This window comes from Micrasema longulum, unplaced genomic scaffold, assembly GCF_059751315.1.
Source record: "Micrasema longulum isolate JH-2025_06_02 unplaced genomic scaffold, ASM5975131v1 h1tg000978l, whole genome shotgun sequence".
Classification (NCBI taxonomy): Eukaryota; Metazoa; Arthropoda; class Insecta; order Trichoptera; family Brachycentridae; genus Micrasema; species Micrasema longulum.
The window spans coordinates 191021-217541 of NW_028278168.1; the positions used below are offsets into that span (position 1 = coordinate 191021).

Sequence of the window (26521 nt, forward strand, 5' to 3'; positions counted from 1 at the left end):
AGATAATTTTTGAATGCCGTTTTGAAGGTAGTTACATTGTAAACAATATTGATACGATTGTGAAATATATTATCAAAGGTGAGCATTGAGGTATTATATCACTGAAGGTGAGTGCTTTTATTTGTTATACTTATTATTGATAAACACAACACAAAACCTTGGTGGAAACCGGTAACCTAGCATCACTATTATTAATTTCCCTAGCAATCCTAACATTATTTTGGATGTCAATGTGATTGGTCAATAAATTTGCAAGTGAGTAGTGAGCACGCGCGTCTTTAATTTTCACTCTTTCATGCACAATTATTACTAGGATGGATAGTAAAAAATAGTTCGCCTCTTTGCCTAGTAGTCAGTACGTTTGCTGACTATGCAAGATGTCTCGGATTTGATTCCCAACACAGGTTGACATAAAGTACACATATTTTTTTTATGTGTTTTTACAGAAATGGCATTTGCATATGGCTGATCATAATATTATTACCTACTTTACCCGTTACAAAAAATATTGAGATACGCTGCTATTGGTATAGGTACTAATGCAGGAATGCAGTGCCTTACGATAAAAATAAAGGGGTGATATTTTTTGTTTGTTTTTTATTATGGCCTCAGTCCGCCTCAACATGGTTCGATTCAGATAAGTCGAGTTTGGTTAGGTCCCTACTTAAAATTCACAATTTTTATGAATAGGTACAAGGTAACTACGACAAATAATGTTTATAAGTAGTATTTTTCCAAAATTAAATTACCTGTTTTAAAAATTGTTGATTGACAAACTTTTGTTTTATTCATAAAATTTCATGTTATGAAACATAGATTAGGGTTTTTATTTATATTTAAAAAAAATTAAAATAGATTTTTCTACGAGTTTAAAAAAATATATAAGTTGAAATGAAGCCTAGAGATCCAGATATGGTTTGTTAAAAATGTTATTTGTAAATTATGAAACAATATACTTGTAATCATTGATATGTATAGTGTATGCAGTGCAGCCCTTAGCTTCTGTCATGTGTTTTATCTAACTGAGGCTTCAAAATTTCTTTTATTTGGTGGGCAATAGTGTTTTACGAAGCAGCGTAATAGGGCGCGACATTCAATTTTAAATTCGCAATAAACTGGCATAGATAGTAAGTCTTTTACTCTTACGAGTTTTGAACGGCAATGTTGATGCGTCATGACTCATTTTTAGAATATAATTTGAACATATCATTTTATGAAGCATCAAATCTATTCAAATATACCTCAGTGCTTAGAGCATATTTTTATAGCATTATTTAGTAATTTTCTCTTCTCTGTTTTAATATTTTTGTTATTTCAAATAAAATTTAGTTTAAATATAATTTTATTTAAAAGTTATTGAAGCACTGAATTAGATTATTAACCTATTGTATTATAACCAAATATATGGGGATTATTTTATAAAGATTGACCACCGACCAATTAATACTCAATACACATTGACGCGCCCTTAGCCCCCTAAAAAGAATGGGATAACCACCCCCAAACACTTAGTCATGCCCATGCTCGAGGTTCTGGGTTCGATTCCCGATAAGGTCGATATGAAATAATTGTTCACAGGGAGGTTTTGCACTTTGCATTGAAATATTTAATTGTTTCTGGACTGGCACCTAAAGTATGAAATAAATAACCTTAGCTTCGCATAATGGATGATCAAGAAGAAGGTTTTTTTTTATGAACGTTATTTATAATATTTTAGTGTTGAAACTTATCCATAAAGGGCTATCTATCGATAAATTCTTTGACAAAATAATACTTAGGTACAAAAAAAACCAATGACAGGTCATGAGCCCTGTAAATGCCTAGACTTACATATTACTTTCTTAAAAATGTTTTGGGTATCTGTTGTAATATATATTACATATATTAAAAATTCCCTAGAGGCTAAAATCCAGTCCATGTCTGGAAATATGCAAGTACTTAAAATATAGTTGCTTTTTTAACAGCAAGTGCAGCCATGGAATCCAATAAGAGAATCTACTTCTGTCAACACTCCAAAGTTGGGTTCCTCATACCATACCACACGCAGACATCCATGGAGGCCCGTCATGGGATATGAGGAGTTGGAATCGAGGCCTCTGTAAGTAGACCATAATATAAAACAAATTATTTATTACGAAATTTTTTGGTTATATAAATGTCTATGTAACTTTTTTGGTATTAAATTCATGCAAATGGATGAAGGTTCTATCTTTCTTAAATTCATTTAAAGTTATATGTGTAGTTTAAAAAATGGTAGTGCCTCCTTTTGCCATTTTTCTAACAAAGTACCTACTTACTAAAAACAAAATGTGAAAGTATGTATTTATAAAGGAATTACAGTCTTAATTTAGTTTCATTATGTACTGTATTTACAAATTGATAACACATTATGCTGATTTTGCTTTTCATTTATGTATTTATGAACTCAAAAAATATTAATGATATCATGAAAGTAATTAATAAGCGAGACCCTGTACATTTTAATACACATAAACATATCTTCACTAACATACACCATAACCAAAATTATCACAACTGAACAAACAATTGCTATTCATTTGTTGCTGATTTTTTTTCTCTCTTTAAAACACACAAATTAACAATTATTGAAAGAAGAGAAATCTGTAACTGGCCCATTGACCGGATTTTAATATATATATATGATGTTTATTGGATGTAGATTTCTATATCAAAATAAATATAGGTAAAATCAATATTAAAAAAATCAGACCGATAATCAAGTGATTCGCTCTTCAAAGAATTTAAAGTGCTGGATATCCGTCAACAGTATATATTGGGGTCAGTAGCGGTCACGCATCTTAACAGGGAAAAATACACAACGATTTGCCATGGTCATAATACTACACACTCCAATAAGGATCTGATTCTACGGAGAGGATTTAATACTTTTTTGGCTCAAAGGCAGCAAATACTATATAGGCTCAAGGATATATAACCTTATACAAGATTCATGGAAGTGTGGTGGGATTGTCAGGCTAAGGAAGATGTTGACTGCATTTTTAATATGTATTGTTCGGGGGAGTCAGAGAAATTGTCCGATGTAGAAGGACGCAAGTTGATTTCTGGTTTTACTGGTAATGACTTAGGATTTAGGTATTAGTGGTATATTTATTATTTTTTACTTTTAAATCTGGAAGTAGTGCGCACATAGGCATATTCTTATGTGTGCTCTAATAATAATAATAAAATTGTAATTATTTTTAAATTATAATTTTATTGAAAATAAAAATATATTAACTCTCCTAAAACGGGGAAGCAGGCAGTTTAATACTTTTTATTTTAAAATGATGTATGTAAATAGATAGATAAATTGATATTTAGTTTTAATGGTAATGACGTAGGATTGAGATATTTGTGGTATATTTATTATTTGATTGTGTAAATTTAATTATCATTTAATTTTAAATCTGGAATTAGGGCACACATAAACATATTCTAATGTGTGCTCTAGTAATAATACTGTATATATGTGGATCTCATTTATACATAATTTTATATGTATTAATGTCTTAACTTTAAGTTTTAAAAACTATCAAAATTGATAAAAATGTTTTATTTAAGTAAATGATATTTATGACAAAAATACATTATTTACTGCCTTAGAACAGGGAAGCTATCCCTAGTTAGGCAGTTTAGATGACTCACAAGCAAAAACAGAAAATATGTATGTACTCAATTAACAGATTATATAAATAATTAAATGTAAATTACTTTAATAATTAAATAAATTAAAATACTATTTTTTAAATTCTATCCCATAGATATCATAATTATACTTTTATTCAATGCAGACCCTGTCTTGTCCACAATGGTGATACATATTCAAAAGGTTAATTTTTTGTTTGATTTCTTTCAGTATTAGCTTTCATTTGCTGACGCCGCATACCCGAAATAAGTTAGAATATTTTGTGCAGTACGGTAGCATTATTATAATTTACAGGTTCTTCTCATTACACTTTGATCGCTTACTAATCTAACTTTTTGTGTGAATCAGTATTTTATAAATCTGAATATTTTATTTGGTAGTATGATTTTGAGTGACAGATTCTTCTTTATTACCGACTTTTCGACTGTTCCAAACAACAAAAATACATTGTAAGAATGATAATTTGAAATTATATTCTGAAAAATTTGCGTTGTCGCGTCAACATTTCCGTGCAAAATGTGTCGTAGATTAAAAAAAGACTAACTGTCTAATTCAGTTTTTAATTCAAAGCTGTATGTCACTCCTTTTTACGCTGCTTCAAGTTACACTAGTTAAGTTCTGAAACTTAAGTTGAATGAAACATAAAACGAGTGCTTAGTGCTGCATCTAGTGTATAGAGATATATCAAAGGTGAAACCTATTTTTTCATTTAAAAAAAAAATAAATTGTTATGCGTTCTTATACCCAAATATATATATTTTTATTGGGCGTAAATAATCCTGTGAGAAAATAGGTAAAAAGTTTTGGTAGAACGGGGTTCGAAACTTAGACCTCCTGATTTGGAATCCGTGACACTACCCATGGGACTACAACCCATGGTATAATTATTTTTGTACATGCCAACAACCAGAATGAATATAAGGGCAAAATTACAAATGATAATTGCCTGTTTGCCAATCAATTAAAAACAATAACTAAATAACAAATACAAAAACTTTCTTTAATTATGTGACCACATAAGACAGTATAAATAACTACTTAATTTTTTTACATAGATAAACACAGTTATACGAAGTTAAACACATGCTATGTAGTTATTTGATGTTATTTTTTACTTCATAACATGTAAAAGCACTCCCTCCATATACCCGAAAACCATTTTAAAGACTATTGGTCTTCCTACCGGTTTCACTCATTCTAACATATTTGTTTTTTTAATTAGTCGAGTTATTTATTACAAAAAAACAATTTCATAAATAACACGACTATGTCTTGTTGATATTTTTTTGATACACAGCCAGTCCCAGCCAATAACTAATGCCCTGGTAGACCCCTGTTACGGTGGGCAAGAGCCACTAAGGTTCCCCAACCTGATAACCGGCTTTGACCGAGCCCCCGAGCATGCCGCCCGCGCTGCTTTGTACACCCGCTACACTCCCTTCGAGTGGGGGCAGAACACTATTTCCAATTATAATGAATCCGATGCCAAAAGGAATTATGCTGAGCGGATGAGAAACGACATCATTAGATGTGTGAGGTAAATATAATGAGGAAATTCAGTGTTTTTTTATATATTTTTATTTGTTAATATACTATTAAACTAAGACAATATTTTAAAAAATAAATTTTTATATATCGTATTATCAGCGCTATGATTTTTTAAAGTTTTGCATTTCTGAAATAACTCCACGTTTGATGTCAGAGGTTTTTCTCTATTAGTTCTTCCGATTGGTTCGTTTACGCTAAGCAAACCGGATATCTTTCAAAGCTCTTATATCATTGGTTGGTTCATATGAACCAGTGACGTCGTTCATAGTGCATTTTTATTCAAATATTAAAAAAAAAAAATTCGCACATTCTCTAGAAACTTTGCCATACAATTTTATGCCCCAATTTTTACCATGGGCAAGAAAACATTTACCCAATTTCCTGTAGGGCTGAGTTCCTCATTATTTGAGTAAATTTTGATTCATGTAAAACATAATTAAATTAAGCAGTTTGATTGTAAAATTATAATTAACAAGCTACATCTTTTTTAAAAGCCTGCTTTGATATAGACTTACTGAGTGAAACAAGTATGTTATAAAAGCAAGAGTAAATTATGAGTACTTATTCAATTCAATTATGAAAATGATCACACACATACTGATTATGGTTTATAATTTATAAAACAATGATATTATTTCTATTGTTAAATAAACTATATAATAAACTCTTAATACGATTTTGTATTTTTTTAAACAATAATGTAAATTATAATACATGGTTAGAATTAAAAATGAAATAATAGTTTTTATAAATACGTAATAAAATATAAGGTAGAATGCGGGATGGGGTAATGACGCGTTTATGAGAACTCCGTTATGGGGGCTACCAAGGCACCGTGTGTCTAACAATCTTTTAGTTTAATTCTTAACCACCAGATGAAGTGCATCTAACTTGGTGTGTGGCTAACCGTGCTCAAGCTAGGACCCATTTTCTACGCAATTTTGTAGGTAAGCACAAGTAAAATTTCAATGCATTGTTTTGAAAGTTCCGTATTACGTTCCCTCCTAAATTTCAAATTGGTTTTACGTATTCTATGGTATTTTATGCCCTTTAAACCCCGTTTAAACTCTGTGGGCCTGTTAAAAAAAGGATTCCGAGTAGAGTTCACAGGAAAAGTCAAGCCGCTCTACCGCAGTGGGGGGGTTGTTCAATGCAAAGATGAAGATATCACTGTAGATTTCATGAAGAGGGGAGAAATGAACTGTATTTTTCCCCTAGCAAAAGATGAAGCAGAGATGGAAAAAATTATGCCAACACCAACAGTTCATCGGGGTTATTACCTTAAGGTTAAATTCCCTAATACAATAATGGTTGTGTAATGTTTCAGTTTTTATTACAGTTTAAAAAAAAAATTGATGTTTATTTTTTACATTACATTACAAGCAAATTTCAATAAGCCATATCCCTCACCCTCGATGCGCTATTTCCCCACTCCCGTCGGGGATATGACACAAATGTCAACTATTTAATTTATTTTTTTTTAAATCGGTAGAATTACCATCGAATTCGGTAGATTGCTCCCAAAATTTTTAGATCTACCATAAAATCGGTAGACTTGGCAACGCTGCGCACGAGACTGGAGTGGGACAAAGCGTTTGAGGCGGTACACAAATATTTATTTCAGCGGGACATTTTGCATTCGTGTATGCGACATTTGTAGTGCCTCTTGTATGAGCGACTCAATACTAATTATGACAAAAGACATTCATATGAAATATAGAATAAACACCCTTATTTTGGTGGTATATATATGTACCACTTTATTCTAGGTGTCCAATAAAGGGTTAAACCAGTTAAGCCCTGTAAATGCTTAGACTTACATATTCCTTTCTCAAAAATGTTTTCCCTCTCAATTGCAATAAATTTCAGTCTGTCAAGAAATTATGATCAATACATTATTTCATAGAGAAGCTGATGAAAATACTCTTCAGGGACAAAGAGATGCTGGTCAGAGATTAGGAGAAAGAATAACTGACACAACATTTTGGAGAAATGAGGTGATTATTTACAGAATGTAGAATTAAACATACATGTGTTATATACATATTATTTTCATAACTTTTAAGTTCACCAAATAAATAAGTTAAGCCTCATCTATTACTGATGATCTAAGTTTATTTACTTTGAAAAAAACATTTTAAGTAACATCAACTTTTTGTAAATAATTCAGGAGTTTTGTTTGAAAATTGACAAGATTTTAAGAACAAATATTAATGTCCAGGCATTTTAAAAATTGTCATTGTCTGATTAATAGATCACTTTGAATAGTGCAACATTTTTCATTCTGCTCATGACCCATGATCAGACATTCATATTTTAGTCTTTGTTGAAGTATCTTTAGTGCTAATAAATACATAATGTCGATTATAGTTGGACACGGAGTTAGAACGCCTTGTGAATGAGATGGAACAACTGAATACTTGCAAGAGACAGGTAGAGAGAGCCCTACAGGGGTGTGAGGGGCCTCTACATATTGTACAAGAGTGTCTCTACAACCGGGAGAAGCGTCAAGGTTACAGCAATCATTATTACTTTGTATATTTTGTTTTATTTATTTCAAATACAAACAGATGAACAGGTTAAATTATTGTAAATAGAAAATATAAAAAAATGTATACACATATAAAAATAATAGGGCCATCCAAAAATATGTATTCACTTAATTATACTAAAATAAAGTGACGACGGTTCAAACTGTATAAATAAAAAATAAATATACTATATATTAAAATATAAGATATATGGACAAAACAAGGAGATAGTGGGAAGGAAATTGATGAGTGGTGAAGGATGAATGAAGGAAATTAGGAGCAGAAAATTGCATTTGATTTAATGATAAAGAGCAAAAAAAGAGACAAAACGTATATTCTCTGTTATTCTGAATCAAGCCTATTAGTTCTCTTCTGTATATATCAAGACTATAAAAAATCTTGCTAAATGTTTCACATATACGAGGGATGGTAGAATGTTTCCGATGAGTAGTTTTAATGTTACAAATATAGAAAATATCAGACAGTCAAGTTGGTCTGGAGGGCACACGGTAAGCAATCTCTTTTTTCAAGATATCTTTCTTCTTTTTTCACATCTGCTCCTAACTGGAGCATGTGGACATCACCAGATGCATCTGGGAAACCCTCCTGCTACTCAGCAATCTCGCTTCCTCCCATGTCTCTTAGTTCTGACGAATAAAACTGAAAGATCGTCATCCAGGCCCGCAGGTGTGAAGAAGAGGCAAGTTGGGTTAAGGTTACCCCGAGGCATGCCCAGCACATGTCCAAGCCAGATCCACCGCCGTAACCTTAAAACACTCGTTATAGGAGGTTACTGCGTCATGTTAGTTATGAAAATACTACCTAGAAATTTATTTATTGCTAGATTAATTAATTTATTCACAGGCGGGTGTTGTTCCTGGTTGTGTCACTATAAGCTGTGTCTTTGTATTTAATAAACTTTTTTTAAATTATGTTGTGATTAAATAAATAAATACGCTTTTGTATCATCTCATCAGTGTGGCCATAACAGAAATCCATTCAAAGGTAAAAGTTTTTCTTGTTTACTTTTAAGAGAGAACCGTGTGATGTTAAAAAATGTCTTGCAAAGCAAAATTTTCTAGAGCCACAATAAAAATTTAAATTGAATTTTTATTTATATAATTAAATTTGTTATGCCCCTTCCGCACCTAGTGGTGCATAGAGGTTTGCATTGGTACACCATAATTCCATATCCGCTCCCTATTTGGAGTATATGGTGTCCACAAAGAGCCTCCAGGCATCTCCGGTCCTCATCTCAGTACACTAACAGCAGCGTATCTTGATCAGTTTTATTACACAAAGATAAGTTAAGGTTATCAGTCTTATGCTTCAGATACCAGCCCTAGGAATGTGAAATATTTTAATGTAAAAATACCCTTTTAAATAAATAATTCATGTTTGCCATGTTGGGAAATAAACCTCTTGCATGGTAGGCATAAGAAGGTAGGAAGAAATTTCTTTAAGACGATATGCCCGCCCTTATATGTATATAAATTGAACATGTACATAAAGTCCAAAAATAAATAAATAGGTACAATATAAACTTGTATACATACATGCTATATTTTATTATTATATTAGAAAGGTTAGTATGCAATAAATAAAAATATGCATTTAGATGGAAAACATTTTAAATATTAAGATGAGATTTAAAATATTGTTCTAGGCATAGAACTTGTTCATGATCCAGTGGAACAATCGTTGTTAAAAGAAGTAGAAGAATTACGAACATGTCAAGATAGATTTCAAAATATGCTTAACAGGGTATGTTTAATACGTTGTTGTTATATAACAGTCAGTAGATTTATCTTTTAGATAAACTATCTGAAAAGCATTTGTACAATATTTACAGGTGAATAACCAGTTGCGTGACACACGAGCTGCTCAACACGAACTGGAGACGGATCTGCGTAATAAGGAGAGTGCTATGGGAATAGACACATTGTGTCACCAACTCAATAACTCTTCCCGTGGAATTCAGTACTACGCTGGGGTGGAGAGGTTCAACCCCAATGTCAGTGATCCGCAATCGTGGGCTGATGGCAGCGCTAATATTGTTAAAAGGTCACAGACAGAAAGAGCTCACGCCGCACAAATGCGATCTGGTAAAACAAGTTTTTCAGTAAAAATAATTGCATTATTTATATTTGTAAATATAACCAAAATTAACAATACTGAGAAGCAACAGTTCAAACATAATTATGTATTAATATGTAATATTTTGTCAATTCATCTTCTGAATAATAATGCTTTAAAAAAAAGGCTGCTAATGCCTCTTCTAAAAACTAGCCACAGATACATAATATATGTAAGTATGTGTATAGTTATAGTTTTTCCTGAATTCATATAATATATCTACATATTTGTTGTAAATACCACAATATAAGGTGTAAACTTGTGTAAAAAGCATGTTTTGGTTATAATTATACGAGTTTCTTATGAATTACAGAAGCTGATAACTTGATAAACGTTTGCGCTACAAATATATGGGACCACTGGAGTAGTACTAATAGTGCTTTAGCTAGAAGAGCGGCACAAACACTAGAAATGAAGAGCAAATTACAGCTGCATTTACATAAGGTTGGTTTTCTTTTAGCAATTTTATTTCAAATATAATTTTTCAACAAAACTAATTATTGTGAATTTATTTTATAAAAAAAAAAAAACGGTAATACGATCTTCTTCTTAGTTTAGTTCAAAAGGGTTTAAGTGTCCAATATTTCCTTTCATCTAATTTAAAACAAATGTTTTAGTAATTTTAAACATAAATATTTTTTAAAACCAAAATAAACATAATCAATTGAATTTGTCACTGAAAAATAATACGTCAAATAAAATTGTTGCTTCTCGTATTCAAAATAACAGTTTTTATTGCCATGTACAGGTTCAGCAAGAAATATTTGACGTAGAAAAGACAATGGAATTGCTTAACAAAGCTATTCAGGATAAGATGGCTCCCATGAAGGTGGCACACACCAGGTTACAAGCTCGCACTAACCGACCACACTTGGAGAAATGTCAGGACGGTGCACATAACAGGTGAAACCTCTTTTATACCTATATATATATTTTTTAAATCTGATTTTAAAAAAAAATCTTTTTTAGGAATTTTTACTGATGAATGACATGCCATTTTATTTTAATGAATATAATTCTTCTGTACGTGTGATGTCACCAAACTCCTAAAGGGCTTAACCGATTTAAGTGCGTTTTTTGCATACGAATGAGCTTTGCGCTGCGGATGTTTGTTGATCTTAAAAATTTCAATCTAATCTGTATAAGGAAAATGTTTTATTCATCCACCTACCAGGGCTACATTTCACGAGAACGCATTTATAAAAAAAAGGAAGGATGTTGTTTTTTTGTGTATATAAAAAGTTTGTTTTACAAACAACATTCGCTTTTTATGGATCCCAATCAAAATGCCTAGGTACCACTTATCAATGAAAAGTCTTTTTCCTTTTATCTGAACAGTTTTTGTACGCTTTTACGACATAATCAGGCATTTTTCTTTTTATTTCTTTTGGTTTCAAATTAAATATCAAGCTCACGTCAAAACTCGGCTGGCGGATAAAGAACTACATCAATTAATCATAATTTTAAAGGGCTCAGGGTAAAACGTGGTGTGACTTTTCTTCATTAAAACGTATTCCCGTATTTTCTCCCTGGATTGTGTCATTACCAGACCAGTGATTTTTGCACGATTTTGATTTGAGCACGATGCACCAAAGCTATGCAATAGCACGCAATTGGCCATAAAAAAAAATGGGCAATGTTCTTGAAGCTACCATTTTGAATGGTAAGTTTCAAGATGAAGTTGTTCTCCTGCCACGGATCCCAATAATCCCTTCAGACTCACCCATTCCATTCAGACGCCTGCAATTTATAATTTGTTTGGCATCGGTAATGACTATTAATAAGTCACAAAGCCAAACAATGTCCATTTGCGGGTTGGATATAGAAAATCCGTGTTTCTCACGTGGCCAATTATATGTTGCATGTTCTCGCGTTGGCAAACCATCAAGTTTGCTCTGGGATTGTGGAAATACATTTTTTATCAACTTGCATTAAGATGAAAACTTGATTTATTTCTAAAAATCATACAAATTTGGATAATATGTTATTGGTAAGTCATCATATTCCTCTGCTACTTGCAGGCCATCTTCAGTGTTACATAGGGTTCAGTAGATCGAAGCGTCGAAATCTAGAAATAAAAATAAAAAGTTTTTAAAAAACATTAATTAATTCATTATATTTGAAAAGCCCGCACCATTACTTACAATATTTGTTTTTTAAAACTCCCCTCATTTATTAGCTCCTTCCATCCTAGTCAGTACCTAGATTTTTTATTTCTGTAAATTTATGTTTAGTTTATAACTACACCTAAGGTCTGATTCTGAGTCCGTGCTATCGCAAGTTAAAGCTGAAATTAACACGGCCCCGCTTTACTTAGAACGTAAATTCAAATTTGTATTCTGGGTTGGTATTGCAAACGCTCTCGTGTATTTACGTACAAAATACACAAGAAAAACTGTTTTCTCGTGCCACGAAAGTGGTTCAGAATAGCACTCCTGTTAACACGAGCTCATGTTAAATTATCGCAAACTTAGAATCAGACTGCTGTAGATGGAAAAATCTGTGCTTTCCGAAACTAATAGTGCTTCAAAATAAACTCAAGAGTGTTTAATTTAATACTTGACATATTGCTACTAATATGAAGTGTTTACATATAAATATTAATAGTGTACTATCTCATATTATAAGAAACAATAAAGTCAATAAGATTGGAAAGTAAAATAAGTTTTTTTTTTTAAATACTAAAGTTTTTTTGTATGCAATCAATGAACAATCTCTAAAATAATATAAATAAGCATATAGTGTAGAATAAAAAGCATAAATATGTTGGCAATTGTCGACATTGGAATGAGTCCTTTGTGATTAAAAACCTCATAATGACAATACCAAAATGACATTACAGCATCTCAATAAAATGTATACTATTATAATCATTTTGCATCTATTTTATGAGATTAGTCTTAGAATTTATTCATTTGCAAAATTAAATGAATTAAATTATTATTTTCAAAAAAACATTAGTTTGAAATAAAATGTATATTTGGTTACAATATTTGAGTTTGTCCAAATGTTCATAGACAAAATACTGGATTTCACCCCCTCGGGAGTCATTAAGATTAACAAATTACACCTGTAAATGCCTAGACTTCCATATTCCCTTATTTAAGGTATTCTCCATCCCTGTTGTAATTTGTTAAGTATATTTGGTTGTTGAAATATATGTATATATTTGTGTATAAAATATAATATATATATATTTGTTCTTTATAGGTATACAAAATTACAACTCATTAATAATTTACTAAATTGGAATATTTTAATTATTTTCAATAGGTTGGTCCAAGAAGCTTGTGATTTGGAGGATAATATAGCGATGTTGCGTCAAAAGTTAACCCAGGCGGAGACAACCCACCAGTCTCTCCTCAGTGTACGTGCTGGGCTTGAGAATGACTTGCGCAGTAAAGTCAATACACTGTTCATAGACAGAGATTTGTGTGGGGGACTTCGCAGAGGATACCCGGTCACTGCATCAATCAAGTATTAGAACTACACAACCTCTAGGAACACATTTGGAGCACACTTATATATATTATACTTCAATTTTGTAAAACCAGACCATTTTGGAGTTTATTTTGTTAGCAAAAAATCTGTAATTCTGTGACAATGTTATGTCAATATTATAAATATTTTATTTTACATATAAATGCAATGGTTTTTAGATTATACTATTAAATATAAAAATAAATGAAAGTTGTGTTTTTTTGTAATTTAATTTTGCTTTCTTTTGATCACATTTTAATTTTGATAAAATTACAATAAAAAATTAACATTTAAAATGCATAAATACATTTAAACAGGGATGAAAATCAAGAAAAACTTAATAACAATAAAAAGTTATTAACTTTATTAATAATATAATAGAAACAATTAGAATATAATTAATAAATAAATTACATAATATTTTTTTTTACAAATTCACAGGAGAATACAGTGATGATAAAATCTAAACACTTGTAACATAATTTAACAAATGAAAAAAATATTACAGTAAAAAGTTTATTTTTAATATTCACTTTAATAATAACTACAGGTTAGATATTTGATGTGGTGATTTTACACTTCCAATTTTCTCTTAGCGTTTGGCATGACCTAAAACTGGTAACTGAAGTCCTTCTTTAGCTTCAAAAAATGTATATGAGAGAGTGATCTCATCGACAAATTCCATTTTCGGATCATCAGTATATTCTGGATCAATGTAAAAGAAAACTGGCATATCCACCTATAAACAAATATTTGGTTTAGTTGTAAAATTATACACAGTTATTTAAATTTATTACTAATTTTTTATTATCTATAGAATTAGTTTAACTACCTACATTAGCTGCTAAATTAAATCTTTACTTTAAAGGTAGCAAGTATGAAAAGAATAATAAATAAATATGTAGGTATCTATTTAGTATTTTCTACAAATGCCATTTGAACAGTAGGCATTCAAATCCGCATATTGCAAACAACTTAAAAAATATCTAATTCTTTTATTTGACGAAGAAACTCATTTACGAGTATTTATTGGTTAGTATCACCTTTATTTTCCGATATTGATCCTGATTGTTATATTCTTTAAATGAATATGATTAATTAGATAATAAACACATTGTGGTATGGTGTTGATATCAACTTTACTTTTCTATTGTAGTATAGGAAGTGACATATATATAAGAAGAGATATTGAGAGTACATAAATAACCAAAGACAAAATACTATTTATTATAAAAATAGCATAGATTAATAATATGATGATACCATATGCAGGATGTTCTTTAAACCCTGTCAAATCCGAAACCACGATGATCAGTATGGGCGAGAAGACATATTAAAAAATATATTCAGAATGAAGAAATTTTTTAAAAATAAAATATTTAAAAAAACAAATGGTTGCTTATTTCTGCAGGGGAGAAGCGAGAGGGGCGCGGCTACGCGGTTGACAGTGTATCAGACTCCCCCCTCCCCCTCGTTTCTCCCCTGCAGAAGTAAGCAACCATTTGTTTTTTTTTAATATTTTATTTTTGTAAATTTTATTAATTCTAAAAATGTATTTAATGTGCCAATATGTCTTGCTCATACTGATCATCGTGGTTTCAGATGTGAGACAGGGTTTAAAAAACACCCTGTATATAACACGGGTATTTGGCAATCCGGATAAATGGAGTTCGGATAAACAGAGTTATACTGTATAGTAAATTTGTCTTGTCACCCTCCATCTAATTTCATCAATTCTGACGGCGATAGGGAATGTTCGTTCATTAGCTTATTAGTACAGTAGTAAAAAAAACATTTGATTAATAACACATACATATTAATTATCGAGTGTTTGTATTTTGTGATTTGAAATTTATCGGCCAGAACAATACATTGTAGGTGATGTTTCTTCATATGAAAGTCAATTCCGAATAGTTGAAGTTTATTAAAAAATATTTTCGAATCCATTTAGTATTAAATTTACAAGATGTCTTTTGTAAAATACGAGGTGAACCCGGCAATGCTTTGCTATTGCTAGATTTGAGTATATAATCGAAAGTTAGATTTTTGTGTTTCGTATTATATAAATTGTGAGAATATGCGGCAGCAGAGAATATATTATAAATAGGTATTTGAAGACTGTTTTTCTGTCCCTGTCTTGCAGATGCCTCCCTGATACTGTACTAAAAAGACAACTGGATGTCGGACCTTTTATGCCTAACTAAAATTGACAAAATCGACATTTCGCTTTCCCGTTTTCCGCACCTAAAAACTGAACTGATTTTGTTATTTTTTTTGGACAGAATATCAGAATATAAAATTCTGTACTGGTATTCCTTGCATTTTTAAAGATAGTTATCATGTTTGTATACCATGCGCCCGAAGACAGCGGATAAAACTGGGCATTTTGACAGAATTTTGGATGGTTCTAGTTCCCATAATGATCAATTAATTTAAAAAAAAACAAAGCTAATGCAAATGCCGATGGTAAATACCTAGTGTGTAAAAAAATCACCGTTCTAGTCGATAATCCAGGGAAAAAATATGGGAATACGTTTGTATAGAGAAAAGTCAGACCACGTTTCCTCTAAAGATTAAACTTTACAAAACTTTACTTTATAATGAAAAATGGATAAACAAAAAAAGATGGTGTAACTTTTCATTGGTAAGTAGGTACTTGTTTATGATTGGATTCTAAAATTAAGATATTACAAGAGAGATTAAAAACATTTTAGATAAGGTAATATGGAAATCTAGGCATCTACAGGGCTTATGACCTGTCATTGGCTGGTTTAAGTGGCCACTTTACACACTGTGTAATATTCACCATTCTGCCTGTATTTGAAATTGAAAGAAACCGTCTAGGTAATTTCCAAAAGTCATATAAAACTCGTGTTCAAGCGAGCATTTTTTGCTTGAATTGGGATTTATTGGAGATAATCGCTTTGAAGTGGGCATTTTTTATCACAGAAGCCAATTTCAAATATAAATGAGAACGAATGTTTTTAGAATTTGTAAATAACGTAAATTTGTTTATGTGGGAAAATACAATATTTTAATATGGAAACATTTCATCTGGCGATCGCTGCGCTGAGTCTGGGGGACTTATTTTGTGGCGCTTACTCTAGGATAACATTCATCACTAAATTATACCTTGATGAGGAAGCTTATGTAGCTTCGAAATCGGTGGTTAATTAAATAAATATTAAATGGTTGAAAACAGTGTGTTAATTTTTGAATTTTTATTATCTAATGACAAGTTTTCAGCAAAAATGTTTAGCCCTTTTTATCAGTGGATTTACAGGTTTGTAAGTAGTTATAAAATGAAACATTAACACCTTATGATTAAAATATTACTTTTGGTTTACCTGTTACACCCCTATGTGGGGAAGATTTTTTTTGCAGTGTGAGTGTCTTATTAATTATACGATGAATAATAATATGGTTAAATACCTGCTCATGAGGATTAAGTTGCTGTTCTTCAAAACAAAAACATTGTATTTTATTGAAGTATTGTCCAGCTTCATAAGGAATTACATTATATGTGCTGATTCCAATAACAGGATTGTCTGAAGGATTTTTTGCTGTGTAAAACGCTAGTGCAGTTTCTCCTGGCATCAACTAAAAGAAAAACAAAGTATTATAAAAACTTATATTTGCCGCAAAATTGATAACAAAAATAAGTGTAGGACACACGTGCGCTTATCTGATGGCAAAACGAGGCATCTATAAATGCATAGATTTGCCATTATACAGCTTAAAATATTCTAATCTCTGATATCTATCTTATGGTATTAAATATTATTTTTTATTCGGCTTCCTAGTCAATGAGGAAGTTTAGTGTCTTTTTTTTATTTGTTAATAGACTATTAAACTAAGCTGAATTTTTTTTTTTTTTATATACCTTATTAGCGCATTGATTTTTAAAAGTTTTTTAAAGTTTTAAAGAAAATTTCTGATCCAAATACCATCAAAATATTTAAAAGGCGGTTATCTCAGTTCAAGCTTTTTTGAGATGCATCGTTTTGCCATAAGACAGGTGCACGGCGGAAATTAAAAAATATTAACAAAAATTTCATAAAAAATACCAAATTGTTCTAGTGGAAGTATGTATATTTTAATAAATGTATATAAAAATGAAACAATATTTAAGCTGACTTAATAGCAGGTACCTACAATTTAAAAATTACATTTTTTTTTTTATGAAAAAAAAACACCGATAACTATTTTTCTATGAAATTATTCATAAAACATTTTACTTCTAGAACACCATCACCAACATATGATTATAAATCAGCGATTTTCAGGTATACTTCTTACATAATGTTACGAGTCCACATGAGGGGGTTAAATGCAAATCCGCCACTGTGCATGATCACTGTTATGGGAAGATCAACAAAACCAGTAGCCAAATTACTATTTCTTTAAAGTTCAATGTGCATATTCAACTTAAAATGAATAGTCTTTTTGCTACCTGTTATACCATGTACAAGTTGCACATTGAACCTTAAAGAGATAACCTTTTTGCTGCTGGTTTAGTTGGCCTTTGCAAAAACAGTGATCATGCACAGTGGCGGTTTTGCATTTAACACCCTCACATAAACTATTAGTCATACTTCAATTTAAATTATTCGTTTTATTTAAATAATTTATTGAAAATTCTTGATGGAATTCCATTGTAATGATGTTGATATGATGATGATGATAATTTAAAAATACTTGGTACACTTCCACTTATTTATTTTGACCAATTAGCGCTTTCACCCTCTAATGGGCATCTGAGTGGGAGAGCAATTAAATATAGACTGAAAGAACATTTAGCTTCACATCGATTAAATAACGATATATCAAACTATGCATCACATTTAAATGAATTAAAACATAATTTTGACAAATCAAAAAACTTAAAAATTTTACATGTATGACATAAAGGTCAAAAGTTAGATAGAATTGGAAATTTTAGAAATAAATAGGACAAAAAATAATAGCGATAGAATTTTGATAAATCAGCAGATTATTTTTAAATGTACCTACACTTAAGATTATATTTAGTTTTATATAAATTATCCTTACACTGTATAATATTCACCAGTCTGAAGATGCCGAAAGCGCTAATTGGTCAAAATAAATAAGTGGAAGTGTACCAAGTATTTTTAAATTAATAACTTATATGTAAATATAAGTTGTTACATAATTAAAATTATTAGTTTATGTGGACTCTAACATTACATACGAGGTAAAAAGTGAACCAATATAGATAACTCATATAGTTAAATTACATGAGTAGATTATATTAAAGTAATATCCACCTGAATTTCATTTTGCTGTGGCTTAAAGTTCCACCTCATTGAAGATCCAACATCAGCGTTGAATTTAATTGTTAGTAATCTTTTAGGAACAGTTTTCATATTTTTCACTTTTTCTGAATCTTCTGAGACTGCTGTAGTACCTCCATAGCTGTAAGACTAAATATATGTATTTATAATTATTCTATTATTTATTCATGGACTATACAGTCCATTTAGTTACAATAAAACACATTACATTTCTTTAAATACCAGTATGATAAAAATAAAATAGAACATGAAAAAAACCCTATTTATTTAAATCTTCAAGTACAAAGAATAAGTACTTTGGCGGACTTATTGCTAAAAGCAATATTTTTAAGCCGACCAAATAGCAGACAGGTCAAAAGAAGAGTTGGTTAAATTATTTTATTTGAAAAATATGTATACATATCAAGATATGTGCATGAAAAAACCAAATTAATTCAAAATAACAGCTGCTTTTCAATGGGAAGATAAGGCTTGCGCATGTAAACTTGATAAAGGTAGATAATGTTATACACATTGAAGGATGAGGAGTGTGGAATCAGATAATGAGTTAAGAAGGAGACAGGAAAGGGTTAGGGTTCTAAGAGTAAATAGTAGTGTATCAGGAGTTTCTTGAAAGTGGCAGGAGAAGGTGCATTTTTACATAAAGAGGTAGCTCATTCTAATGTCTGGCACCTTGAACAGAAAACGAATGACTGAAAAATGATAAGCTATGATATGACAGGCACTGTGGCGCAGTTGGTAAGACAGCCAATTGTGAAACTGGCATCGAGGGTTCGATTTGTGGCAAGGAAAAAATCTAAGAAAGATTTTTTCTCAATTGGTCTGGGTGTTGTGGTGTATTTTTCATTAACTCCTTCCATATTCCCTCTATCCCATATGCGGCCTCCGTGGTGTAGCGGTCAAGACGCTTGACTCACGCACGGAAGGTTCCGGGTTCGATTCCCGGTGAGAACACAAAAATTAAAAATGTGATTTTTCTCAAGCCTGGTTGTTCTGTAATGTAATTCACCACTGTAATTGGGCCTCCTGGCCTGTTGTGGTGCAAAAAAAAAAGAAATAAAAGAAAAAAAGAAAAATGCTGACAAGCCTCTAAATAGAGGCTTAAAGGGTTATTCCTTTAAAAAAAATGTTGAGGAATAGAAAGTGTTCTCTCTTCTGAGAAGAGCGAAGCAAATACCCCGATCAGAAAGATAAATTAAACTCTCAATTAAATATTTTAGCGAGCAAAGGTTGTGAAGGAGCGGAAGGGTGATATGTGGTCATATTTCTTGAAATCGAAAATAAAGCGGACGCTTTGGTTTTGCAAAAGAGAAAATTAAATCTAGGACAAAAAATAACCTAAAAAATAACAATATTAAATGTTTATTTTATTGCAAATGAAAGTGCAGTAGCCAAGATATAAAACATTTATGGCATTCATACATAAATGCAAGATATTTTAATTACCTGGCAAAATATTCTATACAGAGGCACAGCAGCATAGCTTAATCCAACTGTCATAACTCCCAATGCAGCCACATAATTTAAGGTAGTAAATATATTCTTATTATTAATCGATTGTGAATGACTTCTACCGTGGTCCTTACAGTGTTTAGGCGCTATATGAAAATATCGTGTATTGTCAACTTTTTTAAAGTAATTAGAATACATTTGCCGCATGCATGTTTTCAAAAACCTATCAATCATTTTTAAATGCTGATTTCAACAACTACAAAGTTTATGTCAAATCTATAAATATTTTGAATGATAGTTTTTAACATATCAAAATAACTAGTAAATATTTTAATTCATTAAAAAACGATCAAGAACCGCACCGCTTCACCGTACATTTATCAGAATCACAAATTTCAGAATAATTGACATTTCATTATTATTAGATAATATGACAGATATAGACAATGCACATACAGTCAAATCAATGGCGTCCCTTACAAGGCCTGGGTATTAACAGCGCCCCTAGGGGCAGAATTGGATTAAAGAGGCCATGAGTCATGAAAAGTCCACTGCAAGCCTGTCAACTGTCATATTCCAGGCAACATAATTCGCTGGACAAACCGCCGTCCACCGTGAAATTAACTGTTAATTATTGTAAAAACTATTCCAGCATTTCCATGGAAGGTTTTGATGTATACGTGTTGTGATTTCGAGTAAAAATATAATTATTAGCTAGATTTAAGGTTTAAAATGTCCCTAAGCCAAACATTTTCCACTAATTACTTCAGAGTAATTAAAAATGAACATTAAATAACTAGTAATTTTGTTAACTTGATTTTAATGCTTTGTTTCGAGAGAAAGACATCAACGATTCTTTTCTAATGAAGAGTTTTTACTAATTTCCTGATTCCTATAAATAATACTTATTAACTGTATGTTTCCTGAATAAAAGAAAAAAAAAAAAAACCTTTTTAATAAAAACATATCAATATAGTCTACCCGATAGTTTCAACTTCCCCTTTGTTAAGTAAGCTTTTTGAAGTATTGCCTTTTAGAAACAGCAAAATATTCTATCATTAAAGTTTTACATTTAGATAAATGACTTTTTGTATCATAAAAACATTTCTCCTCAAAATGCATTAAACAAATTATGCTTCGCTTTGTTGGTTTCCAAAACTCATCTTGCCGTTCTCTTTTTATTATTTTTATCCACTAAGTTTTTCTTCTTTCATCAACAGGGAAGCGATAATTCCACACCGCAAAACACCTTCCGATCATGGTCTTTTGGGTGGACAACAAATATGAAGGTTGGCAATGCTGGCAATCCATTCCCCCCGCTCACAGCCTCTGGGGGATAATGAATCTAGAGCAGCCATACTTAACCTGCGGTCCACCAAACTTTTTTGTACAGCCCAAAACACGTTATCAGGAATGTGATTTTTAAAAAAAAACTTACATTCTGTGTTTTGAGTATATTGAGATATGCATGGACAATCATCGCTTGCTGACATGATGAAAAAAAAAACTTCAACAAAATTCATTTTGGGATATACGATGTGGTTAATGTTTGAACTGGTATTGGCTGGTATGCTGATAAGCGACAAATATTATTATTATTCTGTTTTAGTTAATATAAATATTTGTTGTATTTTTTGAGAATTTTTTTTTATAATAAATAATAATAAGTGGGAGCGCCCTATTCTCGAACCAAACAGGTTTCAACCAGTATTGTTTTCCACAATACGATTTTATTTGATCATATCTGTATAAAGTTGCTGCCCACGCAACTTAGCGAACATGTGCATGATGCCCGAAGAAATAAATTGTTGATCTAGAGGTTGACAATGCTGGCCACCTCGCCCTCCGTTATATAATGAATCTACAAATTTATTTATCAGTATCTACTGATTTTCGTTTGATGACAACGTTGCCTATTATACTTGAAATAAACTCTCGTGGACAATTTATATACGATAGTTGCTTATGATTAAAAAAATTTTTAGGTTTGAAGGAAAAAAACTTAATTCTTATTCACACATGGTTAAAAGGGCATGATAGGTGTATCATTGGTGGATTGTTGAATTTTTTGCATGAAAGAAAAATGAGTTGTCTTACCTTACATCTCAGATATAGCCATCTAGCTAAACAATGAAATATCATATAATCATAATTGTAACAATTATTATGAAAAGTAAAAAAAAAGTTGTTTAAATGAATGATCACCATTTTAGGAATTAACTTGGAAGCATCACTATACCCACGAGGCATACAAAATAAATAAACATAGGCAAAGATATAATATACCATTATGAGTCACACTAATATATGTTTTGCTTCTAGCTAGGGAGCAAAAATATAATACTAAGTCTTCTTAAAACAATATCTTTAAGACAATACAAATGCTTTTCACTATTTCCATGTAATAACAATCATAAATTTTATATTAAAAATGGTCCTCCATTACTTTTATTCCACTAGTTGGGTTTGTAGCCTTCAAAACATAAAAGGTTAATTTTAATCCTGAGTATCAATACTACTATTCAAATAAAAAGGACTAACATGGTTTTCTTCTTCTTCTTTTCCACTAAGTGGAGCATGTGGACATCACCAAATGCTTCTAGGAGATCCTTTCACTAGCCAGCACTCTAGCCTCCTCCCATGTCAATCTCTTGCGTCCAAATAACTCACACGAGAGGTAGTATCACAGATGGTCAATATAGTGCAGACAATTGGTAAAATAAACCAAAATAGGGAAGAAAATGCCGAACACTCCTCTAGTGGAACGGAAGACCTGTTGACTACTGCCAACAGGCCGGCTTCTCCTGAAGAGTTTTAATTGGTTTCCTCTCCACATGAGCAAATGCTGAGAAGTTCCTGATTGGCCCACATTAGTATATCCCTCCTGATTCCAACAGTTTAGATAAATTTAAAGAAATTTAATTGTAGAAAAATCCACTTTTGAAATATAAACCTTGTATATTATAAGCAAGGTAAATAATAAAGCAACTCCCATATAAAAAAAAAAACTCTTGCGTCCTGTTCTGTTGAATAAAGTCGAAAGATCGTCATTGACGGTCTTCCAGGATGGCAGGAGGATGCAGGTGTGAAGAAGAGGCAGCTTGGGTTAAGGTTATCCTGAGGCATCAGCAGCACATGTTCAAGTCAAGTCCACCGCTGCACCCCCAAAACGCTCATTATAGGAGGCTGCTGCATCCGTTTTCAGACTTCAATGTTATGAAATTTATTTATAACAGAAACATGGCTACTTCCTAATATTCACAATTCTGAACTATTTGACGACTGTTATCAGGTTTACAGGCATGATAAAGAAGGTGACAGACGTGGTGGTGGTGTAATGATTGGATTGAAAAAAGAATACAAAGCTTTTCATCAACTTGTATGGGAATCACCAGTTGAAGACATTAACATACAGACAGTAACATTAACTATGAATAATAATATAAAAATTAACTTATGCTGTGTCTATATTCCACCAGGCGTTAACCATTTATCTCATTATCTAATCTTTCTCGACAAATTATGTGATATTAGAACTAAACATCCCAATGATGAATTTTATAATAATAGGTGATTTTAATCTGCCCCAAGCCTCATGGCATAAGAGTATCGATGGGACCATGTATATGGCAAATAGTAATCAAACTGTTACTACAGCTAAATTTTCAGATGTATTATCGTTTACTAGTCTATCACCGTATTGCAGTATACCAAATAATAACAACAAATATCTCGATCTAGTCGTAAGCTCTTATAATTTGGAAATCTCCAAGATTAGCCAGCCTCTCATCCCTGAATGTCGGCACCATATCGCTCTATGTATAAAAATTGAATTATCCGTTTTTACACCGATGCCTAATCACTCCCGTCTAATCTTTCTTGTAACACTGCTGTAGAAAGATTCTATCACATCTTAAGAGAAATTATATCTGTAAATATTCCCACGAGAGAATGCAAAGCAAATAACTCGTATCCTGTATGGTATAGTCCAGCATTAATTAAACTCACTAAAGAAAAATACAATATTTTCAAAAAATGGAAGAAATTTAATAACCCCCTTGATAAGATTGAGTTTAATATTCTGCGCGCAAGACAAAAACAAATGGCCAAAGATCGCCTAAAAAGTTTTGTAAATGACTCTTGAGAAATAAATGATTTTGGAATTTTGTTAAGAGTAAGAACAAAAATCATAGTTTGCCGCAATCTATGGTTCTTGATGATATTACAGTGGACAATCCCAGTGATATTTGTGAGTTATTTTCAAAGCATTTTGTTGCTTCCTTCAGTCATTGCACCCCCAACACACAATTACCTTATACAAACTGATGATCATTTCAACATATTTTCTATTTCAATTTCAAAAAGGATAAAAAGGAGGATTGGTCATATTAAAAGTTTGTCAAATAGTACAAGTGGGGGTAGTGATAACATATCTTCATATTTCATTAAAATGTGTTGTTATGAAATTGCCAAACCATTATTTCTACTATTTCATAAATCATTAAGTGAAGGCATATTTCCTGATATGTGGAAAAGCGCCCTTATTACATCTATATATAAAACTGGTTCCAAAAATTATATAAAAAATTATCGTCCAATCTCAAAATTAACTATTATCAGCTTTTTGAAAAAATAGTCTACAGTCAACTTTATAACGCTGTCAAAAACATTATCATCGAGAACCAACATGGTTTTGTAAAATTTAGATCCATCACTTCTAATCTTGTATTTTTAGAATCTGTTTTAAAAGCAATGGAAGAAAGAACTCGGGTAGACGTAGTGTTTACTGATTATTCAAAGGCCTTTGACACTGTTTCGCATAGTATATTACTCAATAAATTATGGAATTTGGGTATCCACGGTAATCTGCATAGGTAGCTGACATCTTACCTTAATAATAGACTACAATCAGTAGTCGTAAATGGGTTTAGTTCCGATGTTGTAAATGTACCCTCAGGATCGCATTTGGGGCCATTACTATTTATAATTTTTATCAATGACATTGGTAAGTGCTTTAAATTTGCAAATTTTTTACTTTTTGCTGATGAGATGAAAATATATTTAAAAATAAAATCTAATTTAGACTGTGTCAAACTCCAAATCTCGATATATTAAATTTTTATTGTAAACAAAACTTACTAAAATTTAATATTAAAAAATGCTCTGTGCTCACATTTTCAAGGAACAACTTTAAAATCATCCATAATTATTGCCTTGACTATCAAGTACTTACTAAAGTTAATGAGATGCGGGATCTCGGGGTTCTACTTGATAGTAAGTTAACGTTTGAGGCACATGTCAACTCAATTGTGAAAAAATCATACCAAATGTTAGGTTTCCTCTTCCGCATAGGGCGAGAATTCAATCATGCGTGCACTCTTAGAACTCTTTACTTTACATATGTTCGAAGCCAATTAGAATTCGCATCTCCCGCTTCGAGCCCTCAATACAAAAAATACATTAACCGAATTGAATCTATACAATCAAAATTTATGTCGTATTGCAATGATAGACGGTTGACTCAGAATACAGGTCCAGATAAATCTACAAACTTACCTAAACTCCAAACTCGAAGGAACATGGCTGACGCCATTTTTATGTATAAAACTTTGAATAACATGATAGATTGCCCTAAGATTCTATCACTTATTAATTTTAGAGTCCCAGTAACGCAGACCAGAAACCAATCTCTTAAAATTTCTAAATGTTCCACTAAATCTTTTCAAAATTCATTTTTAAATAGAACCTGCAATATGTGTAATCAGAAATTAAATTGAATTGATATTAATAACATATATTTAACTTCCTTTAAAAGTGAAATTTTCAAAAATAATTCAAGTTATGATGTTGCGCCTTAAATCTGCAGCCTATATTATGCAGGTTATGTGCAGTTCTGTATGTAGGCACATTATAAATGTACACTGTATGGTCAACTATATTTGTATTATATATTATAATGTGCAACTGTGTGACCAATATTCAAAAGTAGATATATTTTGAATAATATGCATTACATTTACATTTCTAGTAATATTATAAATTTTGTATGATAAGTTATTTTATGTTATGTATACTTTTTATGTGACAACATTTACAATAACAGTATTATGTGGAAGCCTCTAATTGGACTTTATGATATGTATTTATGGTATAATTGTATCTTATAAATGTCTGCTTTCCAATGAAATAAAATAAAATAAATCAAACCACCTTATGCCTAATTACTCACAAAACTCAGAAGTTTGATGTTTTGAGATTAAGTAAGGTGCCAGGATCCACACCCATATGGGAGTACCGGCATTATACAAGAGTTAAATATAAAGAGTATAGATTAGAGTTCCAGACAGCACGCACCATGTTAAAAGTTGCTCCAGCAATTCCTAGGCGGGTTG

General features: G+C 31.4%; 2 protein-coding genes across 6 annotated transcripts; one reads left to right on the plus strand and one right to left on the minus strand.

Annotated features, from left to right (window-relative positions):
- LOC148277806 (tektin-3-like) lies at positions 1-13566 on the plus strand. Of its 5 annotated transcripts, none has more exons than XM_088232384.1 (10): positions 1-78; positions 1965-2098; positions 4965-5204; positions 7122-7212; positions 7586-7727; positions 9413-9510; positions 9599-9851; positions 10196-10326; positions 10631-10785; positions 13156-13565. In XM_088232384.1, exons 2-10 carry the CDS (start codon positions 2067-2069, stop codon positions 13364-13366), a joined length of 1353 nt encoding a protein of 450 aa, XP_088088510.1. In that variant the 5' UTR covers positions 1-78; positions 1965-2066; the 3' UTR covers positions 13367-13565. The 5 variants fall into 5 exon arrangements, with proteins under 5 accessions (XP_088088510.1, XP_088088508.1, XP_088088509.1 ...); XM_088232382.1 differs by lacking the exon at positions 1-78 and adding an exon at positions 759-915; XM_088232383.1 differs by lacking the exons at positions 1-78; positions 1965-2098 and adding an exon at positions 2612-2704 and having other exon boundaries at positions 13156-13566.
- Positions 13567-13705: 139 nt separating this feature from the next.
- On the minus strand, positions 13706-20584 carry Cox11 (Cytochrome c oxidase copper chaperone COX11). The gene is made up of 4 exons (XM_088232389.1): positions 20124-20584; positions 18651-18806; positions 16795-16962; positions 13706-14101 (listed from the first exon to the last, which is right to left on the minus strand). Exons 1-4 carry the CDS (start codon positions 20361-20363, stop codon positions 13955-13957), a joined length of 711 nt encoding a protein of 236 aa, XP_088088515.1. The 5' UTR covers positions 20364-20584; the 3' UTR covers positions 13706-13954.
- Positions 20585-26521: the final 5937 nt, after the last annotated feature.

What these genes read in the sequence shown, in the direction of transcription:
- Cox11 (XM_088232389.1), bottom strand. Translation starts at nt 20,363, where the DNA reads ATGATTGATAGGTTTTTGAAAACATGCATGCGGCAAATGTATTCTAAT. An exon ending in TGTATAGAATATTTTGCCAG is followed by an intron (nt 18,807 to 20,123) that starts GTAATTAAAATA and finishes ACATATATTTAG; the next exon opens with TCTTACAGCTATGGAGGTAC. An exon ending in CACAGCAAAATGAAATTCAG is followed by an intron (nt 16,963 to 18,650) that starts GTGGATATTACT and finishes TTTTTCTTTTAG; the next exon opens with TTGATGCCAGGAGAAACTGC.
- LOC148277806 (XM_088232382.1), top strand. Translation starts at nt 892, where the DNA reads ATGAAGCCTAGAGATCCAGATATG. An exon ending in CAACCGGGAGAAGCGTCAAG is followed by an intron (nt 7,728 to 9,412) that starts GTTACAGCAATC and finishes ATATTGTTCTAG; the next exon opens with GCATAGAACTTGTTCATGAT. An exon ending in TACAGCTGCATTTACATAAG is followed by an intron (nt 10,327 to 10,630) that starts GTTGGTTTTCTT and finishes TGCCATGTACAG; the next exon opens with GTTCAGCAAGAAATATTTGA.